Source organism: Ascidia mentula, chromosome 9, assembly GCF_947561715.1.
Source record: "Ascidia mentula chromosome 9, kaAscMent1.1, whole genome shotgun sequence".
Lineage (NCBI taxonomy): Eukaryota > Metazoa > Chordata > Ascidiacea > Phlebobranchia > Ascidiidae > Ascidia > Ascidia mentula.
This window is the reverse complement of record NC_138574.1, coordinates 12,012,008-12,028,616: the sequence shown is the minus strand read 5'-3', so window position 1 is coordinate 12,028,616 and position 16,609 is coordinate 12,012,008. Positions and strand designations below refer to the sequence as shown.

The following is a 16,609-nucleotide window of genomic DNA, read 5'->3' as shown; positions in this document are numbered from 1 at the left end:
TGTGGCCAATTCTTTTGTGCTTGAGCGAATCCATCGTAAGTGCCAAATTAAGCTGCCAGCGATGTGAAATTAGGCACACCCAAGGAAATTCTGTCGACCACTTGTTACAAGCTCGATCGATTCCAGTTGGTATACAAGGCAAATCGAAATTAACTATAATTTGTGCTCAAATATTGGACCAATGCCATGGACTCTTTAGTTTTTCGCAAATTTTTTATTTGAGAAACCTCTTAGTACATTACAAACAAACGCATCATGGTCGATACAAAAACAGCAGTGATTTCCGATCCTTAATGCAACACAATACAATAAACTTCAATTTAGTTTAATGGATATTCTTCAATTTACTTTGTATTTGCAACCTTTATTATTTTGTAATGCGATATTATGTTCAGCCACTCTGTTACTGCACATGTACATAAAGCATTTCGAAGGTGGGTTGAAATTTCGCTAATTTATATTGATTAAAACTGAACCTTGCTAACAAAAGGATTTAATTAATTAAATTAAAATTTGCTGATCTTCCAATGTGCTGTCTTCCTCTTTAGCCCCACCGTGCGGTTACCTTTATTTTGCTTTGTATTGTTTAAATACGTTTTCAAGATCCAATCTTACACAACGCTTTACAGCGTTAAAAATTGGATTCAGTGGTCTGCTATTCGACATGAATTCGTTTTTTCAAATATATATATATAATATCCTAGCACTAAAAGGAATTATAGTTTTACACCCTATAACACAACTAAAGACAACCCGGAGACTAATAGGTTTAGTTTACAGACGACTCTTGTTGATGGTGAAAACAGCGGAGAAAAAGCCTAACCAGTGAATTCCTATGTCCACTTATTAACAGTTTCAAACTAAATTGTTACAATGCCACATGGTACTTTATTTCCGTCGCTTTAATTCACAATACCCGAAACAAAATATACAGGGGTTAAGTTTTAGCTGTGGAAGATTGTGAGGAAACGTTTTAACACTTTGGACTAAGTGTGATCGGCATGTTCATGTTGGTGAAACTCATACCCATTTGCAAGGTATTTACTTAGTCTTAACCCGATATAGTTCTCAATATGACAGAGTTTTTAAACGCAAACAGAAGTGACACCAAAATGACTGCTCAACCAGTGCGACTATAGCAGCAACATTATAAAACTTTTAATGAGCTTAGGTATCTACAAAGCGTATTAAATTAAGCATATCATGGGACGCTATTTATCTTCTCATCTATCCATCCTTGAACTTGGGAAACATCTGTGTAGTAACCAGGATAGACGAAGTTTTCATGCCTGCGTGCACATCCTATCCCAAAGCTTACAATTCCTATTTGTATCCAGCATATTTTGTCGGTGATTTTGTCTCGGTACTAAATAAACACATAAGAATTGTAATTTGTTTTTGCAATAATATTTCTTAAAGTTTCTTTATTGCTTAAAGAAGTATTATGTATTACTTACCGGTGTGCGATCAGGTTTTTAGCAATTTAACGCCGGTGTAACCACTACTAGTCCTTTATGCTTGAATAAACACACTAAGTTTATCGCAAAGCATTCGCAGTTTTTGGCATTTTTGTTGAAAAACATTGCACGATGATCTGCTTTTATATATTCGTTACAACGTTGTTACCTTTCTAATTAGTGGACCTCCGCTATCGCCTTGACAAGCATCAGCAATATTCCCGGCCTTATTCGGTGGTGATCCAGCGCAGAATAATCGTTCTGTTAAGGGAACACGAATGCCATCTTTTTGAAATAATAGATCCGTTCCTTGAATACATCTGGCGGAAAAAGGGCATTTCCCAGTATAGGTGTTGCACCAAGCGAAACAATTAAGTTAAACAGAGTTAAACAAGCGTTTAGTTTTCCAATGTGCTAAGCCTTCTTGGTAACTAACATTCTCTCTGGCTTCAACTGTAGTTGCGCTTCTTGTAAGTCAAACGGGACGTTCCTCTCTACGGTTGTGTCAGAACGGCCGAAGCCGGCTACAACGACAGTCGCTCTGGATTCCTCAACATTCCGATCCGTCAACCAGCGTCCTGAGCATAATTTTACACATGATTCTCCACATCATGGTCAACCCTTGAACTTATTAGTAAACACACCCAGTATGTAAAAGTGCATTCATGACAGGACTCATTGTTGCACGTTTCCATTCTTCGGAGTTGGCGATAAGATTAGTATGAACCAACCACCAAACTTATATGAAATAATAACAATCGTTGAGCGTACAATACCTTTTCTTGTACAAGCAACTTCATCCGAATCGGTGTCGTCAATGATTCTGTTTCCATTCTCGTCCAAAACTTTCTCGTTTGTCAAGCACGAATTACTGCAGGGGAGACACACAGGACGTACGTACGGAGAAAGGGGAATCGTCCCGTTGAATTTGGCTCGTCGCCTTCTGTCGGTTGTTGGAAAAAAAAAGCTTTTTGGCCCGTCAGGTATTGGATGAACTGCAACGCCGACTCGAATCTGAAAAAAAATGTACAGCATTGCAGTAGAGAAAGTACAGCATTGTAACAGCGTTATGGCGATCATTTGACTTGTAATCATAGGTTTTACGCTTAACATTCATTTACTGTTAATAAGGATAGTTTTTCTTCATCACTGATTTGCTACTTTATGTAGTAAAAGACTTGTATAACCGTATTAATATTGCAAATACATTTAACAGTTGTTAGTGTCAAATAACGATCATAAATTAAAATCGTGCCTTTGCAATATGTAAGTCTCTACTAAATAGATACAGGAATGTGTTCACTTCCATATTGAAAACATGTTAGCGTAAGTGCTTGCTTCAAAACATATAAGGTCGTGTTAACGTTGTGGTTATACATATTTTCAAAAAACCTACCAGAGCGACGTCATAATCGAATTTGGTTCTGGAGTGAGTTCCCGTTCCCGTTGATACGTCATTTCGATCGAATTGGGGATGAAGATAAATCCTTCTTGGCTGGAAAACTTCTACGACCGGGTTTAAACTGCTGCCTGCTCTTGGTCTTTTGAAAAGACCTAAAATATAGAAATGCCATAGTTGGCGAGAACGGAGAATTACTATTGTTACTTTATATAGAGAGTTACTTGATACCACTTACAATAAAAAAGGGTTTTATTCACAAAATCTACAAGCGAAAGTGCCAATATATTCATTGACCTGCATACAACAGTCTACTTCTGCAAAGGTGCGTATTCAACAAATATAATAGAAAAGTGAGGGTCCGCCTATTCTACGCTTTTCCTGATCCAAAAAAATGTAAAGAGTGTAGAGATAATAGTGTTAAAAAGGGACGACAAAAATGTATCAACAATAAGCACAATAAATAAAATGGCATGGGCCCGATTGCGATAGATTGCACAGGACGCTGGGGGAGCGTGTAGGCCAAAACAAACAGGATGGTGATTCGTGCAAGGATATCCTTTGTTTTTACTCCCGAGTGAGGATTTTTCGCCGCTGTTTTTTGATGACTATTAAACAGTATTGCGAACATCCGTACCCACTGCAACCACAATTTGGTTCTCTATTAGACTCTGATCACGGTAGTTGTCGAAGATGCTAGCTGCTGTGAGTACCCACTGTTGATTAATCAGGGATCCTCCTCCGAATATTTTATTAAAGCACTACAAACAGTTAAATTTTTGCGTTATAACAAGTTGTTGGTAATTGTTTCCTTTTAGTCATAAGAACGGGGCGACCGTTTCTTCGACGTTTCGTGTGTCCCAGGGTTAAGTGGTGCACAAACAATAGTTCAGCTGTCGTTTTTATTCACGCCACCATAGTTTAGAACCGAGCTTACAATGCTTAAAAGTGCCGGTCGGCGTATTGTTCCACCACGAAACTTGTTAAAGTTTGTCGAACCACATCCATATATTTCTGGTTACTCCTGAAGCACTCGAATATTTGTACACAACCCAATTCTTGAGATTAACTATACAAGTACATAGTCCTTTCACGGCGAAAAATGCTATCTTGCGGTAGGACCATGTCATTCATGGTTTGAATGAGACTAAAAACCGAAATACCAATGCTTTAGTCCTAGTTATCACTTTACCAATGCTTTAAATACATTTTTTACAGGTTTCTTACATCGTATATATCTAAACTTCTTGAGTTATCCATAATTACTGCTTGCCAAGGCCAAGTGTGACTGACTGCTTTTCCTCCAACCACTCTTCTATAACGCGTTCTTTTGTAGATGCTTTCTGGTCCGGCCTGTCCGCAAGTTCCTAAGTCTGCTAAATAAGAAAGAATGTTTAATCTCAATGCGCTCCTGGTATTTTTAATATTGTCACACACTTAGTTGTCACACACAAAATTGGGATATAGCTTGCCTAAACCGAACTGTAACGTGCTTTTGCAGCGTCACACGCTATACAGTAGCTTTGGTCTTTAGCCCAAATGTGTTAAACACGCGTCCTAAATTCTCCTATGTAGTGGCCAAGCCCGCAGAACACAACAGACACTTGTATTCAATACAACAGAAATGACAGGCACAACATCAACGCGCCAGAACAGGAACGGTCTCTATAAACAAAAAGAAACACAATTGTACATACGGTTTGCAAACATTCTAGTACACTCACCAAACTGTTTCGCGACCGATCTATTAGCAGGCACAGGCTGCCCGTTGCGAAATCACATTCACAAGCTGCATCAATCAGATGCCGGTCACACGGTTTTCAGAGATAAACACAGTTATCAGACGTAAACACTACCCACGCCTTATTCAAATATAATCCTTATTCAAGTAGAATCAGGTTAAAGCACATGACAAAAAACTGGCAACAAAAGTACAGGCAAACCTAACCACGCGTTCTGCACACGCAGAGCTACTGCGCAGCCTTTGATATCAGTGTTGCGTCAAACATAGAAATCACAACAATAACGCAAAGAAATAATCAATTTTGGTTTGGGAATCTACACGAACTATGTTTGGAACTAATTTGTTCGGTTCAAAAATTCAAAACATGCAAAAAGACAGTGAAATTGGTGTCTGAAAATTATTTGATTGAATGTCATAGAAACAACGAGGCACCTGTTGTGAAGTTGACAACTTTATCTAATAAATGGTTGAGCTTGTAATAATTCTCAATTTCAAAAATATTTTCATTCCTCCTGGCAAGGTTACGCAACTCCTTGATTGCGCTCGTTGCATCCCATGAAAATGCTGCGCATGAGATTTTTGTGTTCAACGATGCGTGAAAATTGCCTCGTGGTTTTCGATTGCTATATCGTCAGTTTAGTTTAAAATCTTTTATAATCGTTGCCTTTGGTGAATAATGTAAGTTTAATTATTGAAAGGGGGGTGAAAGTGAAAGCACATTGATTATATAACGGAGCTCTGTACGAAGTGTTGTTGTATTTGTTGACCTTACCTATTTTTTTATTTTTTGTTTGTCCTTTATCCAACACCAATGACAAAGACAAGGAAGATGCACCACTTTTGGTCAGACAAAATTGTATGTTTTGTGTGTTGAGGTTATCACTTCTTTAGACCAGGGACACACGCGTAAAATAGGGATGGGCACTGATATAACAAACATGGTACGGGTATAAATTAGTTCACAAAAATTATAATCACAAAGCGAGAAGGCAATGAATGTTTCTAGGACAGAATGAGTTGTTTTTGTGGATTATTGGAAGCCATGGACCCAATGCAGCGAATGCTCCTTGGTGCCGAAAGGTACCAATTGATTTGTTTGTGAAATCCGAAGTTCGCAATAAGAAATCCTAATACAAGCAATTTTGGCAAGGGAAATTTACAGCTTACTTGGATTGACGCACGACCTTCTGCATGGGCCATCGCGCATGCACCTTTGATTGACGTCACAAGTCAAAGTTTAAAAAGAAACATTTAGATGGAAAACATAAAAAAACAACTATTTCCTTCCCCGTGCTTTACCTGCGCAATATACATTGCCCGAAGTCCAACGCCTGCGGGAAGTACAAGTGATTTGCGGGCCGATTGCGACCATTCCCGCAGGACAACGATAGTTGACAATGTCGCCGTATATGAATCCGGAGCTCACTTCATGCACGGAATGGTTTTCAAAACGAAGTACGTTGTGTCCTATGCTGCCATTGGCCGCTGGCGGAGGATCGTCGCAACTCCCAACTATAAATTACATTGAAGTAAATTTTAACAAGATTCTTGCCAGGGACAGAAGCAGAAATTTATGTTTTCGTCCTTGGTTCTTGTACTGGGTAAGGCTATAGACAGTACGCTCTGTTGAGGAGGGAGCAATGGGATGACTAAAGTAGATTAATTACAATTAATAAAAGGTTTTTAATACAATGTGTCAACAGCACGCCTTTTTCCACCTTCTTGGGCAAACGCCACAGCGCAAACGAACAACTCGTTTTGCAACAATTAGTTTTATGGTTTTGTTCTTGTTGTAAGTTCAAGTTAAGCTTTCAAGTATAATGAAGGCACGTTGGCTCTGCCCTTAACTAAATTGTTTTGTTTTATAATTAGTATCATAATTAATAGCAGTAAGATTGTACAATAAGCTCACTTGGATTAAAGCAGGACATCCCACAGTTGCCGTCACAACGGCACCGCTTCAATCCTCTGCACTGCGAGTCACGGGTACAGCCTTTTCGGCATCGGTAATTTACCAAAAGCTCGTTCCTGTCTGGACATGAACCTTTGTTTAAAAAAATAAGATGAAAGGAGTGGACGAAAAATTGAGACAGCAGAATCTCCAGTCAGCTCCATGGTCGAGAGAGGCTTGGTCTTAGATGATGTACTGGAGTAGTAATGGTTGCACATATAATGTATGCTTTTCTAATAGCAAATTTGCAGTCAATCAATTTCTCTGTTGCTCTATGGAATGTGCTAATACGATAAACTAAATTTGTTGCTTTGTTCTTCCCCTGTCATCTTGTTTATAGAATTAAATGCGCTGCCTTTTACAGAAACTGCAACAAAAGTGGCAGAACGAGAAAAGCTTGCATTTGCACAAACGCCGTTGCAATGATTGCTCACGCTCGAAGCCGCAAGCATTACACTTGTTGCAGAAGCAAGAGTAATGCTTGCGGCTTCGAGCGTTTCTTTTGAGGTGTGCGTGTATCTGGTATACAAGTATGTCATTATTGCATTGAGGACGTTTTTAAAAGTTTCCCTTTAATTTTCTACACATGTTGAACTGCGGTCTTCGTTATGAATTGAAAAAAAATATATCATCCTGATATTGCTATAAAAGCTTGTTTCATTTGGTAATTAGAATATTCCTATTTCTTAAAGCTTCCTTACTGATCCCGCAGGGATATGACACCAAAGAATGTACACTTTTCCCTTTCGGTAAAGCTAAATTTTGCATTGTAACTTGCGGAATTGAAAATACTTTTTATCTAAAAATTTAAAGATGGATTAATTTGTTTTGATTACTGGTTGGTAAAAGCAATTGGTTACAAACAATAGTAACATTAAAGTCGTTTTTACCACATCTTGCTAATTCATAGCCCTCGTCTTCGTCGTTGTCACAATCTCCTATGCCATCACACACCCTGTTGAAACCCAGACATAGGCCATCAGGACATTTGAACTTTCCGTTGGAGCACAGTCTTGTGCAATTCGCGGCTGTGAAATATTCACAAATGTAAAAAGGGTTGGCAAGAATATTTCTAAAGATTCAACGAAATATCAACGCAGTATTGGCGCTGTAGTCCTCCCAAAAAATTTGAAAACAAGCCAAAAATTAGCATAAAAATAGTATTGTTAAGTCCTGTAAGTATTAGTTTCACTTAAATTCGTGTTTTGAATTGGTCCAAACCTATGACGTCCCTAAATCGCACTTCACAAATCATATCTTACATCTTTACATAACTTATCGTAACAAACAGTTACCGTATACGATACTACAGGTATTCAAACTGCGTTGGAATAAATTGCACCGATTCATTTCTTTTCCGGGTTAGAATCATTACTTCGCATTTGATTCATTAATTGATTCACGCGTAATAAACAGTGGCAATATTTTTTGAATAATACAAGTTTACAACGAAAAGAAGATCAATCAAATAGATTAACGTAAGTTTACACTCACCACCAAAGAATAAAACCACTGCTAGGGCAATAAAGCATGTCTTCATGGTGACAGACAGTTCAGTGATTTTTCTATGTTGGCTGTTGCGTTATCATTAAAATCTCGAAGTAAATGCAAAATGTAGGGTTATGAAAATGCTAAGAATAAGTGTATCCTTAACAGAAGTGAAGTCAAACCGACATATTTTACGTGAAAGACCTTTTCCTGTGCATAACATCAACTGAAATACTATCAAATGGTAAATGTTAACAAATGATAAAATCTACTGTTTTGAAATGTGCCTGTTGTATTAAGTTTTAATAAGAATTGCATTTTCGACAGCTTGCTTTGGCGTTTTCCTGACCTTCTACTAATTGCTGATCGCCAAACTTGTGCGAACTTGACCTTGCCTATTGTGAACTGCGCTTTTGCACTTTTCTCCGACTTTATTAATTTGCGTGTCCCAAATCATACTGAAATGCGCTTCCTGTACTTCGAGTTCCTCGCTACAGGGACCACAGAAAGGCTTCTGAAGACCGTTCCCCTTGTGGCCCGACACCAACGAGACATTTTTAATGGGCCTAAAAGGTCAGGAAGTAATCGGCAAATAGTTTCTGGTGGAAATTTCAGGGCATGCGACTGGTTGGCGTTACTTTGGTTTCGATCTTTGGCGACATTGGTTGGGATTTCCTCACAGGAAGACATGGCTATATTGGAGGATATTCAGCGCCGCGGGTGCACAAGAAAAACTTCTTGATCCCAAACCTCCAAAGGTCGGAGTGTTTGTTCGCTTCGTAACATGACTGTTCGCTTCGTAACATGATAATTTATGTCGCGACTTTAAATACTTGCTCCGTTAACCAGCCGTAAATTGTCACATATTAGTAATATAGCGCAATGTTTCAATGCTACTCATTCAGATTTTACCTAATTATGAGTAAATACGTCTTCCAGCTAAAAGTAAAATGAGATTAGCTCTTTTTATTCTATTGTTTTTTTCATGCTTCATTTCGGTAGGTGCTTTGTTTTACTTGAAGTAGTAACTTATTGGTAGGCAAAACATGTTTATATTGCTGTGGTTGTTAACGATATTATGTGTTGGATCTTTATACAACGTGATAAGACACATATTTGTATTGCGCCACCAATGGTTGTGCCCTACTCACGATATGTCTTGGCTGTTTATCTATTAACGTTGAACCTTTACCAGTTAAACTTGCTATTCAATGTATCAAAAATGATTTCTTGTATACAAGAAATCTTGGCTGTTATAACAGCTCTGGGCCAGAGAGAAGAATGTGAGCCAAGGCGAGATGCAGTCACAGCTGGACGACAATGCAGAAAGCCTTTCTCAAGCAATACCGATTGCAAAGAACTAAAAACGTGCCAATGTGACAATATCTTCATCCTGGCATGTGCCATCATTTTGACATGGATTACTTTCACATTCATCATCTAATAGTTCGATTCCCAGTTATGATATAGCAACATTTTGTGTTTAGAGAATAACATAACAGTAGCAAATGCGAAAAACTTGGTTACTACTTAATTACAAGAAGCCCGCACATAAAACAACGTTTTAGAACAATTACGGGTATTCTACGTTTGTTTATCTTTTAATCATTAAAACCAGATACTTACTGCAAGCTTCGTATGCAATGGTTATATCATCTATGCTGACAGTGCCAGATGTTGCCACAAATGACACTTGTCTGCCTACTCCATTTTGTTTTACAGTCAATTATCCATGCACCCAGACTGTGTGATCTACGATCCCTCCATCTGCATCATAAAAAAAATTCGGCTGCAAAAATGGGGATACGCAACTGGTGCATTGTTTTGCATATCAAAAACATTACCGTATAATCACAGATATCTTCAAGACCAAATGAGAGTTGGAAGAGTGAAGTTTGTAAAAGAACTTAAAGCACTGGTCATTGCCTGATTGCGGGACTACTGGTGATGAAAGTGACTTTTACTGGTGTAAACAAAAGCATCAACAACATAACCTTTAATTTATAACTATTACAACAAGCATTGGTGACAGCTTGTTTTAAACAGTAGAAAATTCGTAATAACCTCTTCTGTTATTGCGATCAGTTCGTGTGAAACGGCGTCTCCAACCTGTTGAAGGACTAGATGTGTATCCACAAGTTGGACTGTGGAAATTTTCGAAATCGCAATCCGAATGAACTATTGAGAAAACGGACAAGGAGTAAAATACGTGTTTATCTTGATAGTTGGTTGATAGCAGTTACCACGGCAAATGGCAGACCCTTCCCAAGTGGCATCGGCACTGCAAACGGCAAATGAGCTTCCAGTGTTTCGAAATCCCTCGTGACAGACAAATTGAACACGTGACCCGAAAACGTAATCTACACCGCGATCATCCACTCGGCCGTTTGGTGGCATTATTCCTTACGTATTTACACAAGGTTTAATCGCTTAAAGATGAAAAAGACATGCTTACAGGGAGCCATTTGTAACTGGAAAGTTTTGCTTGTTTTTCGATTGAGAAAACTAACTCAACATATACTTGTTTTTGTCAGGTAAATTGCAGTCATAATTCTTTTATCTTCACAACACACAATAAACTAGGAACAAAGTTTTTACTTAGAAGCGTTGATTGTTTCTTCAATCCAGCTTTGCATCTGCGCAACATCTGCGTAGTAGCCAGGATACACAAAGACATCTGTTTCATCCCTATGAGCACATTTAACTCCAAAACTGACAATCCCCATTTGTACCCAATAACTTTCGCCAGTTTGGGAATCCAAGCGCTGTTACAAGATTTTAAACAAATAATATATACATTTGTATTTAAATTTTATACGCAAACCAAAGAGTTCCATTAAGCATTTCCAATGACGGAAATAAATTAAAGCTTTACTTGGTTTACGAGCGGCCCACCACTGTCTCCAGTACACGCGTCAGACAGAGTTCTTGCAGTTGTTGGAGATCTGGCACAAATCATGCGGTTCGTGTAACTCAAAGAATGTCCTATTTTTCGCGTGTGACGTTGGATTCCTTGACGACACCTGATCAAAACAGCAATAAAAAGTATCGTCTTTTTCTTGATTGATCAAACCCCAAATTTTTATTTCAAACGGTTAAACAGAATAATATTCAAAGAAGAGTTAAATCAAAAAATTGTGCAAAAACACCCTAGGTGAAATTGGTGACAAGTTTTTTATACCTTTCATCTGTTATTACAGGTCCCAAAAACATTTGGCTTTCTTGTATAAAGTAACGAATGCTACTTACACTGCATCTGGTTGTAATTCTTGTTTTGCTTGCTGCAAAATGTTTGGTTTTGTATGACTTGGATAATTAGTGTATCCAAATCCAGTTACTACGACTGTTGTACTAAATGTTCAAAGATAAGTCAAGCTGAGTTTAAAAAAAAGGGGAAAGCACGGTTAGATATTATAATACATTTTACGACAGGAAAAACGTTGGAGATACTTAGTCCGTTACTGTGTATGATGGTTCCGTTTGGAGGAAACGAATTACTCCTAGGTAGACACACGGGACGAATGTACGGAGATAAGGGGATTGTTCCATTGAATTTCGGCCTTTCTTTTGTGGCGAACCAAAACGATGCGCGACGTAAAGGGCGAAGCGAGACTCCGATTCTAATCTGAAAAGGGAAGTTCGTTTTTATAATCCTGTACGTTTATTATGAAAAGTACTTCTGGTATACATCATGTACAGGATGCTCAAAACTGTAGAAGATAAGTTTGCAAACAAATCATTTTTTAAAAACATATCAAAACATTTAGGTCAGGTGAATCGTGCTGTAACCAGTTATTTTACTGTAGCGATTGGTTTTGTTATGAAATGCAGACAGAAAGCAACAACACAATATTTACAAGATAAGCTTACATTCAATAAAAAAAAACGTTTCAATAAACTCACCAAAGCAATGTCGTAATCAAAATTGATTCTCAGCCCCCCACGATTCTGTCGATCAAATCTTGGATGAAGATATATTTTCCTTGGTGCAAAAAGTTCAACTGCAGAGTCCAATTTTTCTATCAAACTGGGGCGTTCATGAACACCTGTCAATAATTATCGGTTTAACTCCAAATGTTTTTGATGCATGGCTTTAATTTAAAGGTCAAAATTTTCTTGAACAAACATAATTAAACTAAATAAGTAGAAGACGTTTAAATGCACAACTGTATTTGTAAAGAGGAATTATTTTTGAAGACTTCAAAGGCAAACTGGCCCCTCACTAGGTACAAGATGTACCAAAAACTATCGCACAGGTCATCCTGTAACAGTGAAAATTTAACAGGAACGACCAAATTTGAACGCCAAACAACACCACGCACTGTGTAATTTGATCTCTTGTGATGGCGGATGTAATAAACGTCAATAGCGAAAGTTGGCGGCGCGCAACGTTCAGCAAGGAGCTATAAAATTCTCGCAGTGCACCAATCGGAGATTTCCTGTTGGTGGATTTTGCTGACGGCGTTAATTGTTATGAGCTGACTCCCGACACTTCGATAATATGATGTTGCAAAATTAAGAGAAATTTCAACCGAAATCTAAGGATTTAATTTAAACCACCTGGTGGTCTTTTCGTAAATTAAAAATTGCATCAACGTTTATCAATGATTTAATTGCATGCATTTGCAGGCACTGTGACGATCACAAGTACATCAGTCCCCAAAGATGAACGTTATTTATTCTTACTTAGCTGCATTAAAGTACGGAGTTAACTAACCGACGGCGACAACTAAATCTTCGATGTGTTCAATGTCTTGATATTCGTCTAACACGTGAGCTGCTGTGAGAACCCACTGTTTGTTAATAATAGATCCACCACCCCTTAAACTGCGATCGTCGAACAACTGTGAATGTAAAAACCAACTCCACGTAATATATTGTTGATTGTATAATTGTCTTGGTTTCTATGCAGGAAATGTTTCCGGAGACAAAATTCGAGACATTTCATACAATGGCAAAGATACTGAAAAGTAACTTACTCGTGCGTATGAGTTTCTCATAATGAGCACCTGCCAAGGCCAAGTGTGTTGTTTTACTGATATTCCTCCGACTACTCGCCCGAAACCGCGTTGATGCACGATTGTGTTTAGAACATTTGATTGGCCACAAATCTTAAGATCTGTCGAGAGTTACGTTTAATAAAGAAAACAAGTTTTAAAAAACAATGGAAACATGTTAAAGTTGTTTTATTTTAAAGTTACTACCGTATAATTTTTCGTTTGAATCTTTTTTTTGCCCAACCTATTACATTTAAATTGTTGTCACGTTACCTGTGCAATTTACATCAGCTCGTGTCCATTGTTTTTTTGAATTGCAGAAAACCTGGGGACCAATAGGTGTCATTCCCGGAGGGCACGCATATTCAACGAAGTCACCATGCCTAAAGTTTGAATTCACTTGAGCCAAGCCACGGCCAACGAAACGCATCACACTGTAACCCACACTGCCTCTAGCCGATGGTAGCGAATTCCCACAGGTGGCCACTTAACAATAATTAACAAATGACATTACTTACAGAAATTATTAAAATTGGCTTGGCAGAATAAATAATTCCATCAGGGCGTTATTAAAATGTTGGTTGGTGTGTTGTTTTCGTTCTCATTCCTTTTTCATAAAATTTTTCTCTCTAGATAAACATTCGTCATTCTCACTTGGGTTAAAGCAGGACATCCCACAGTGACCGTCACAAGCACATCGTTTCCTTCCTCTACACTGCCAGTTATGCACACAAGGTTTTCGGCATGGATAACCCGCCAAACTCTCGTTTCTTCCAGGACATGAACCTATAACATATTTTTCCTATAGTTGCGCTAGTTGACATAAACACTTAATGCACTCCACTTTTGTTCATTACAGAGGTGAATATCCAGGATGATCAGATGAATCTTTCTTTTTGCGTATCACTTAAGGAAGTTGCAGTTTCAGAATCATAACTTATTTAGACTTCTGAAGTAATGTAAAACTAATCTCGCTAGCACAAAAACCGCCCCCAGCTGTTGTTCTATTTGAATAAGCGATACCGATGATGCCTGCACAGACAGGCGAAATATATATGTCGTAAAAACTTGAAGCAGACAGACGACTTAGGAATATTTATCATTTTCTGCATTGATCCGTTACTGAGTCTCTGTCAGCCATAAAGACTACACAGGCGATTCATAGAAATCAAACTCCCAGCTGTTGTGTTAGAATTTCCAGAAATATGCTGGTAATTTTCTATAATTCGTAGCTTGAAGAGCATACTCTTATTTTCCGAAATGAAAAAATTTAACTTAATAATTTACTGTATCTGATTAATTTGATCTTCAAAAGTAAACTTTATACCGCATCTAGCAAAGACATATGATTCATCCTCGTTGTTGCTGCAATCTCCAACGCCATCACACACTTTGTCGAAACTTAAACAAAGATCACTGTTTGGACATCGAAATTCGTTGTTAGAACATGGCCCTGTTGCGCTGCTATCTGCTGACAATAAGGATATTAAAACAGTAATTAGAAATCTTAATTATACCCTTTCTCCCATTTTCCGAGTGGCAATTAATCAACGTAACATCAAAGTTATAATTTGGGCAGCACTCGATTTCAAGGAATTGTTCATTGCTGGTATTTGTATAATGAAGGCAACAAAATTATCTCTCCCAAACCTCTACTTGATCCACGTGCAGGCTCTTATGGCATAAGGCACATTAGGCTGTGAAGCCAGGTTTTGTTTACATCTTTCAATAATTAAATTGTAAATGAGCCAAACTAAACAAATATCCGCATTGACTTAAAAAAAGAAGTTAAAAATCCTTGCCATCGTCGCTACAATTTAGGGTTATAATCAATGTGTATAAACGAAAGATCAAATGTTTGTTTATCTGTGGTTACTTACGGCTGAAAAGTGACTTTAACAGCAAGACAACCAATATCCAAGTCTTCATCCCGAGGATTCCAAGTCAAGCGACCACAGAAAGTCAGTTATTTTGTTGGGAATAAATAATTCTTTTTCTGCTTATCTGTTGACCTGCTTCCCCGGACAATATGTCAATAATATATAAACAAACTTCAAAACTTACTTATTCTAGGCGCTTATGTTGTCAGAACATAACTCACAGAGCTTGCCTACTATTGGCGAAACATGAGGAGCGGAGTTTCTATTTATTTCTGTTGCTGACATTTCGAACACAACGGAAATAATGTTGTTTTCAGTGTATGGCTGCTGTGCCACATGGCTTAAGAACGCCAGGCATGATTCGGGAAGTAATCGACGATACTTGTAGTTAACATTGTCGCAAGGCATACCGCATGACACTAATTCTGGGTGTTTTGTTGAAGCGATTCCTGCATGTGGCTTTTTAGGATGCGAAATTTCCAAATTACTTTTGTCTTCGGTTTGTGTTGTTAAGCATACCTGTCAAAAATGCTCATCAAGCTCCACATTTAGCTGTAGAAGAAACGCAAGTAATATAATTTATTAATCATATGATCATATGCAAAGTGGAGCCAATAATGTGAATTGGCTGTTTGGTCAGCAAAGTCGTCTGATAATCACACCAGGTGCACTAATGAAACCTTATAGGTCGAAACAGTAGCCATTTGTATTCAGCTCACACAATAATTCATTAGGTTTGTTCAAAACCAAACTTTAACGATCTTTATTAAAATGATCAGCAAATTCTGAATAAATCATGATAGCTGCAAAGCTGCAGACAGGGTGTGTACACGCACTGTTTCGACCTGTAAGGTCTCATCAGTGCAGCTGTTGAGTGGCACTGTGCTAGCTTTCACACTAGCAGGCACACCAGTCTCCACTTTGTGGACAGCTGCACTGATGAGACCTTACAGGTCTGCAGCTTTGCAATAATTTGGCTTTTTTTGCTCATGATAGCTTTTATGCCATTTTTGACATTTTCATCTTTGGGACGGGACACATAAACTTGCGTGTGCAACAAACAATACAAAAATAATCTTTTTCCACTGTAAAGAAGGTAGAATGTAAATGGTAAGAAGTTAGAAGGTAAATGGTTCCATTATGCAGCTTACTCTGTGAATAGTTTCTTGATATTGTATTTTATTATCGTTAACGTGTTAGCATAAAACATAATGTTTGAAATAGGATCGCAGAATAAAAAAGAAGCCTCGAGCTAAACAATACATGTGTTAAAATAAGTAGAAACTGTATTAACACCGGTTGTGTGGTCGCGAAGAAAATAGTGTGGCGATAACGGGAATGACGTCACGAATACTCGTATTTACCGAAGAAATCTGCTCGTGTTAAGGATGAAAAAACAACACATAGAGTTGACAGATGACTACCTAAAAAAAATGTAGTGATTATTAGTTATCAAGCAAATAGAACTAGGCCATAAAGGGTAAAAAAGCGTATTGTTTTACATTGGTATCTACACTGTTTCAACAACAAAAGTAAACTATTTTATTTTGAGGAGTATTCTCGAGAAAAAATTCCATGCAGAAAACATGTGACATTTTGAACTCCTTTAGTTCATCTGATAAGAAGAAAAGGTTTAATGTCTTTGATAAAGGATAGAATGTTATTCATGTATGAAGGATACCAGTTTAAATTC

The 16,609-nt window shown here is 37.9% G+C and overlaps 2 protein-coding genes across 4 annotated transcripts; both read right to left on the bottom strand.

The window, feature by feature from the left end:
- Positions 1-413: 413 nt before the first annotated feature.
- On the bottom strand, positions 414-11,412 carry LOC145913076 (urokinase-type plasminogen activator-like). 3 transcript variants are annotated; one of them, XM_083000604.1, is made up of 17 exons: positions 11,289-11,412; positions 10,915-11,062; positions 10,638-10,804; positions 10,283-10,441; positions 10,104-10,217; positions 9,884-10,002; positions 8,046-9,806; positions 7,442-7,579; positions 6,513-6,644; positions 5,900-6,112; positions 4,084-4,229; positions 3,494-3,617; positions 2,854-3,011; positions 2,234-2,471; positions 1,894-2,035; positions 1,627-1,777; positions 414-1,366 (listed from the first exon to the last, which is right to left on the bottom strand). In XM_083000604.1, exons 7-17 carry the CDS (start codon positions 8,089-8,091, stop codon positions 1,202-1,204), a joined length of 1,653 nt encoding a protein of 550 aa, XP_082856730.1. In that variant the 5' UTR covers positions 8,092-9,806; positions 9,884-10,002; positions 10,104-10,217; positions 10,283-10,441; positions 10,638-10,804; positions 10,915-11,062; positions 11,289-11,412; the 3' UTR covers positions 414-1,201. The 3 variants fall into 3 exon arrangements, with proteins under 3 accessions (XP_082856730.1, XP_082856728.1, XP_082856729.1); XM_083000602.1 differs by having other exon boundaries at positions 415-1,366; positions 4,084-4,232; XM_083000603.1 differs by having other exon boundaries at positions 415-1,366; positions 4,084-4,232; positions 10,283-10,804.
- Positions 11,413-11,523: 111 nt separating this feature from the next.
- LOC145913079 (protein lev-9-like) lies at positions 11,524-15,050 on the bottom strand. The gene is made up of 7 exons (XM_083000611.1): positions 14,917-15,050; positions 14,364-14,507; positions 13,691-13,822; positions 13,310-13,522; positions 13,019-13,158; positions 11,943-12,085; positions 11,524-11,664 (listed from the first exon to the last, which is right to left on the bottom strand). Exons 1-6 carry the CDS (start codon positions 14,963-14,965, stop codon positions 12,062-12,064), a joined length of 702 nt encoding a protein of 233 aa, XP_082856737.1. The 5' UTR covers positions 14,966-15,050; the 3' UTR covers positions 11,524-11,664; positions 11,943-12,061.
- Between the last annotated feature and the right edge of the window lie 1,559 nt (positions 15,051-16,609).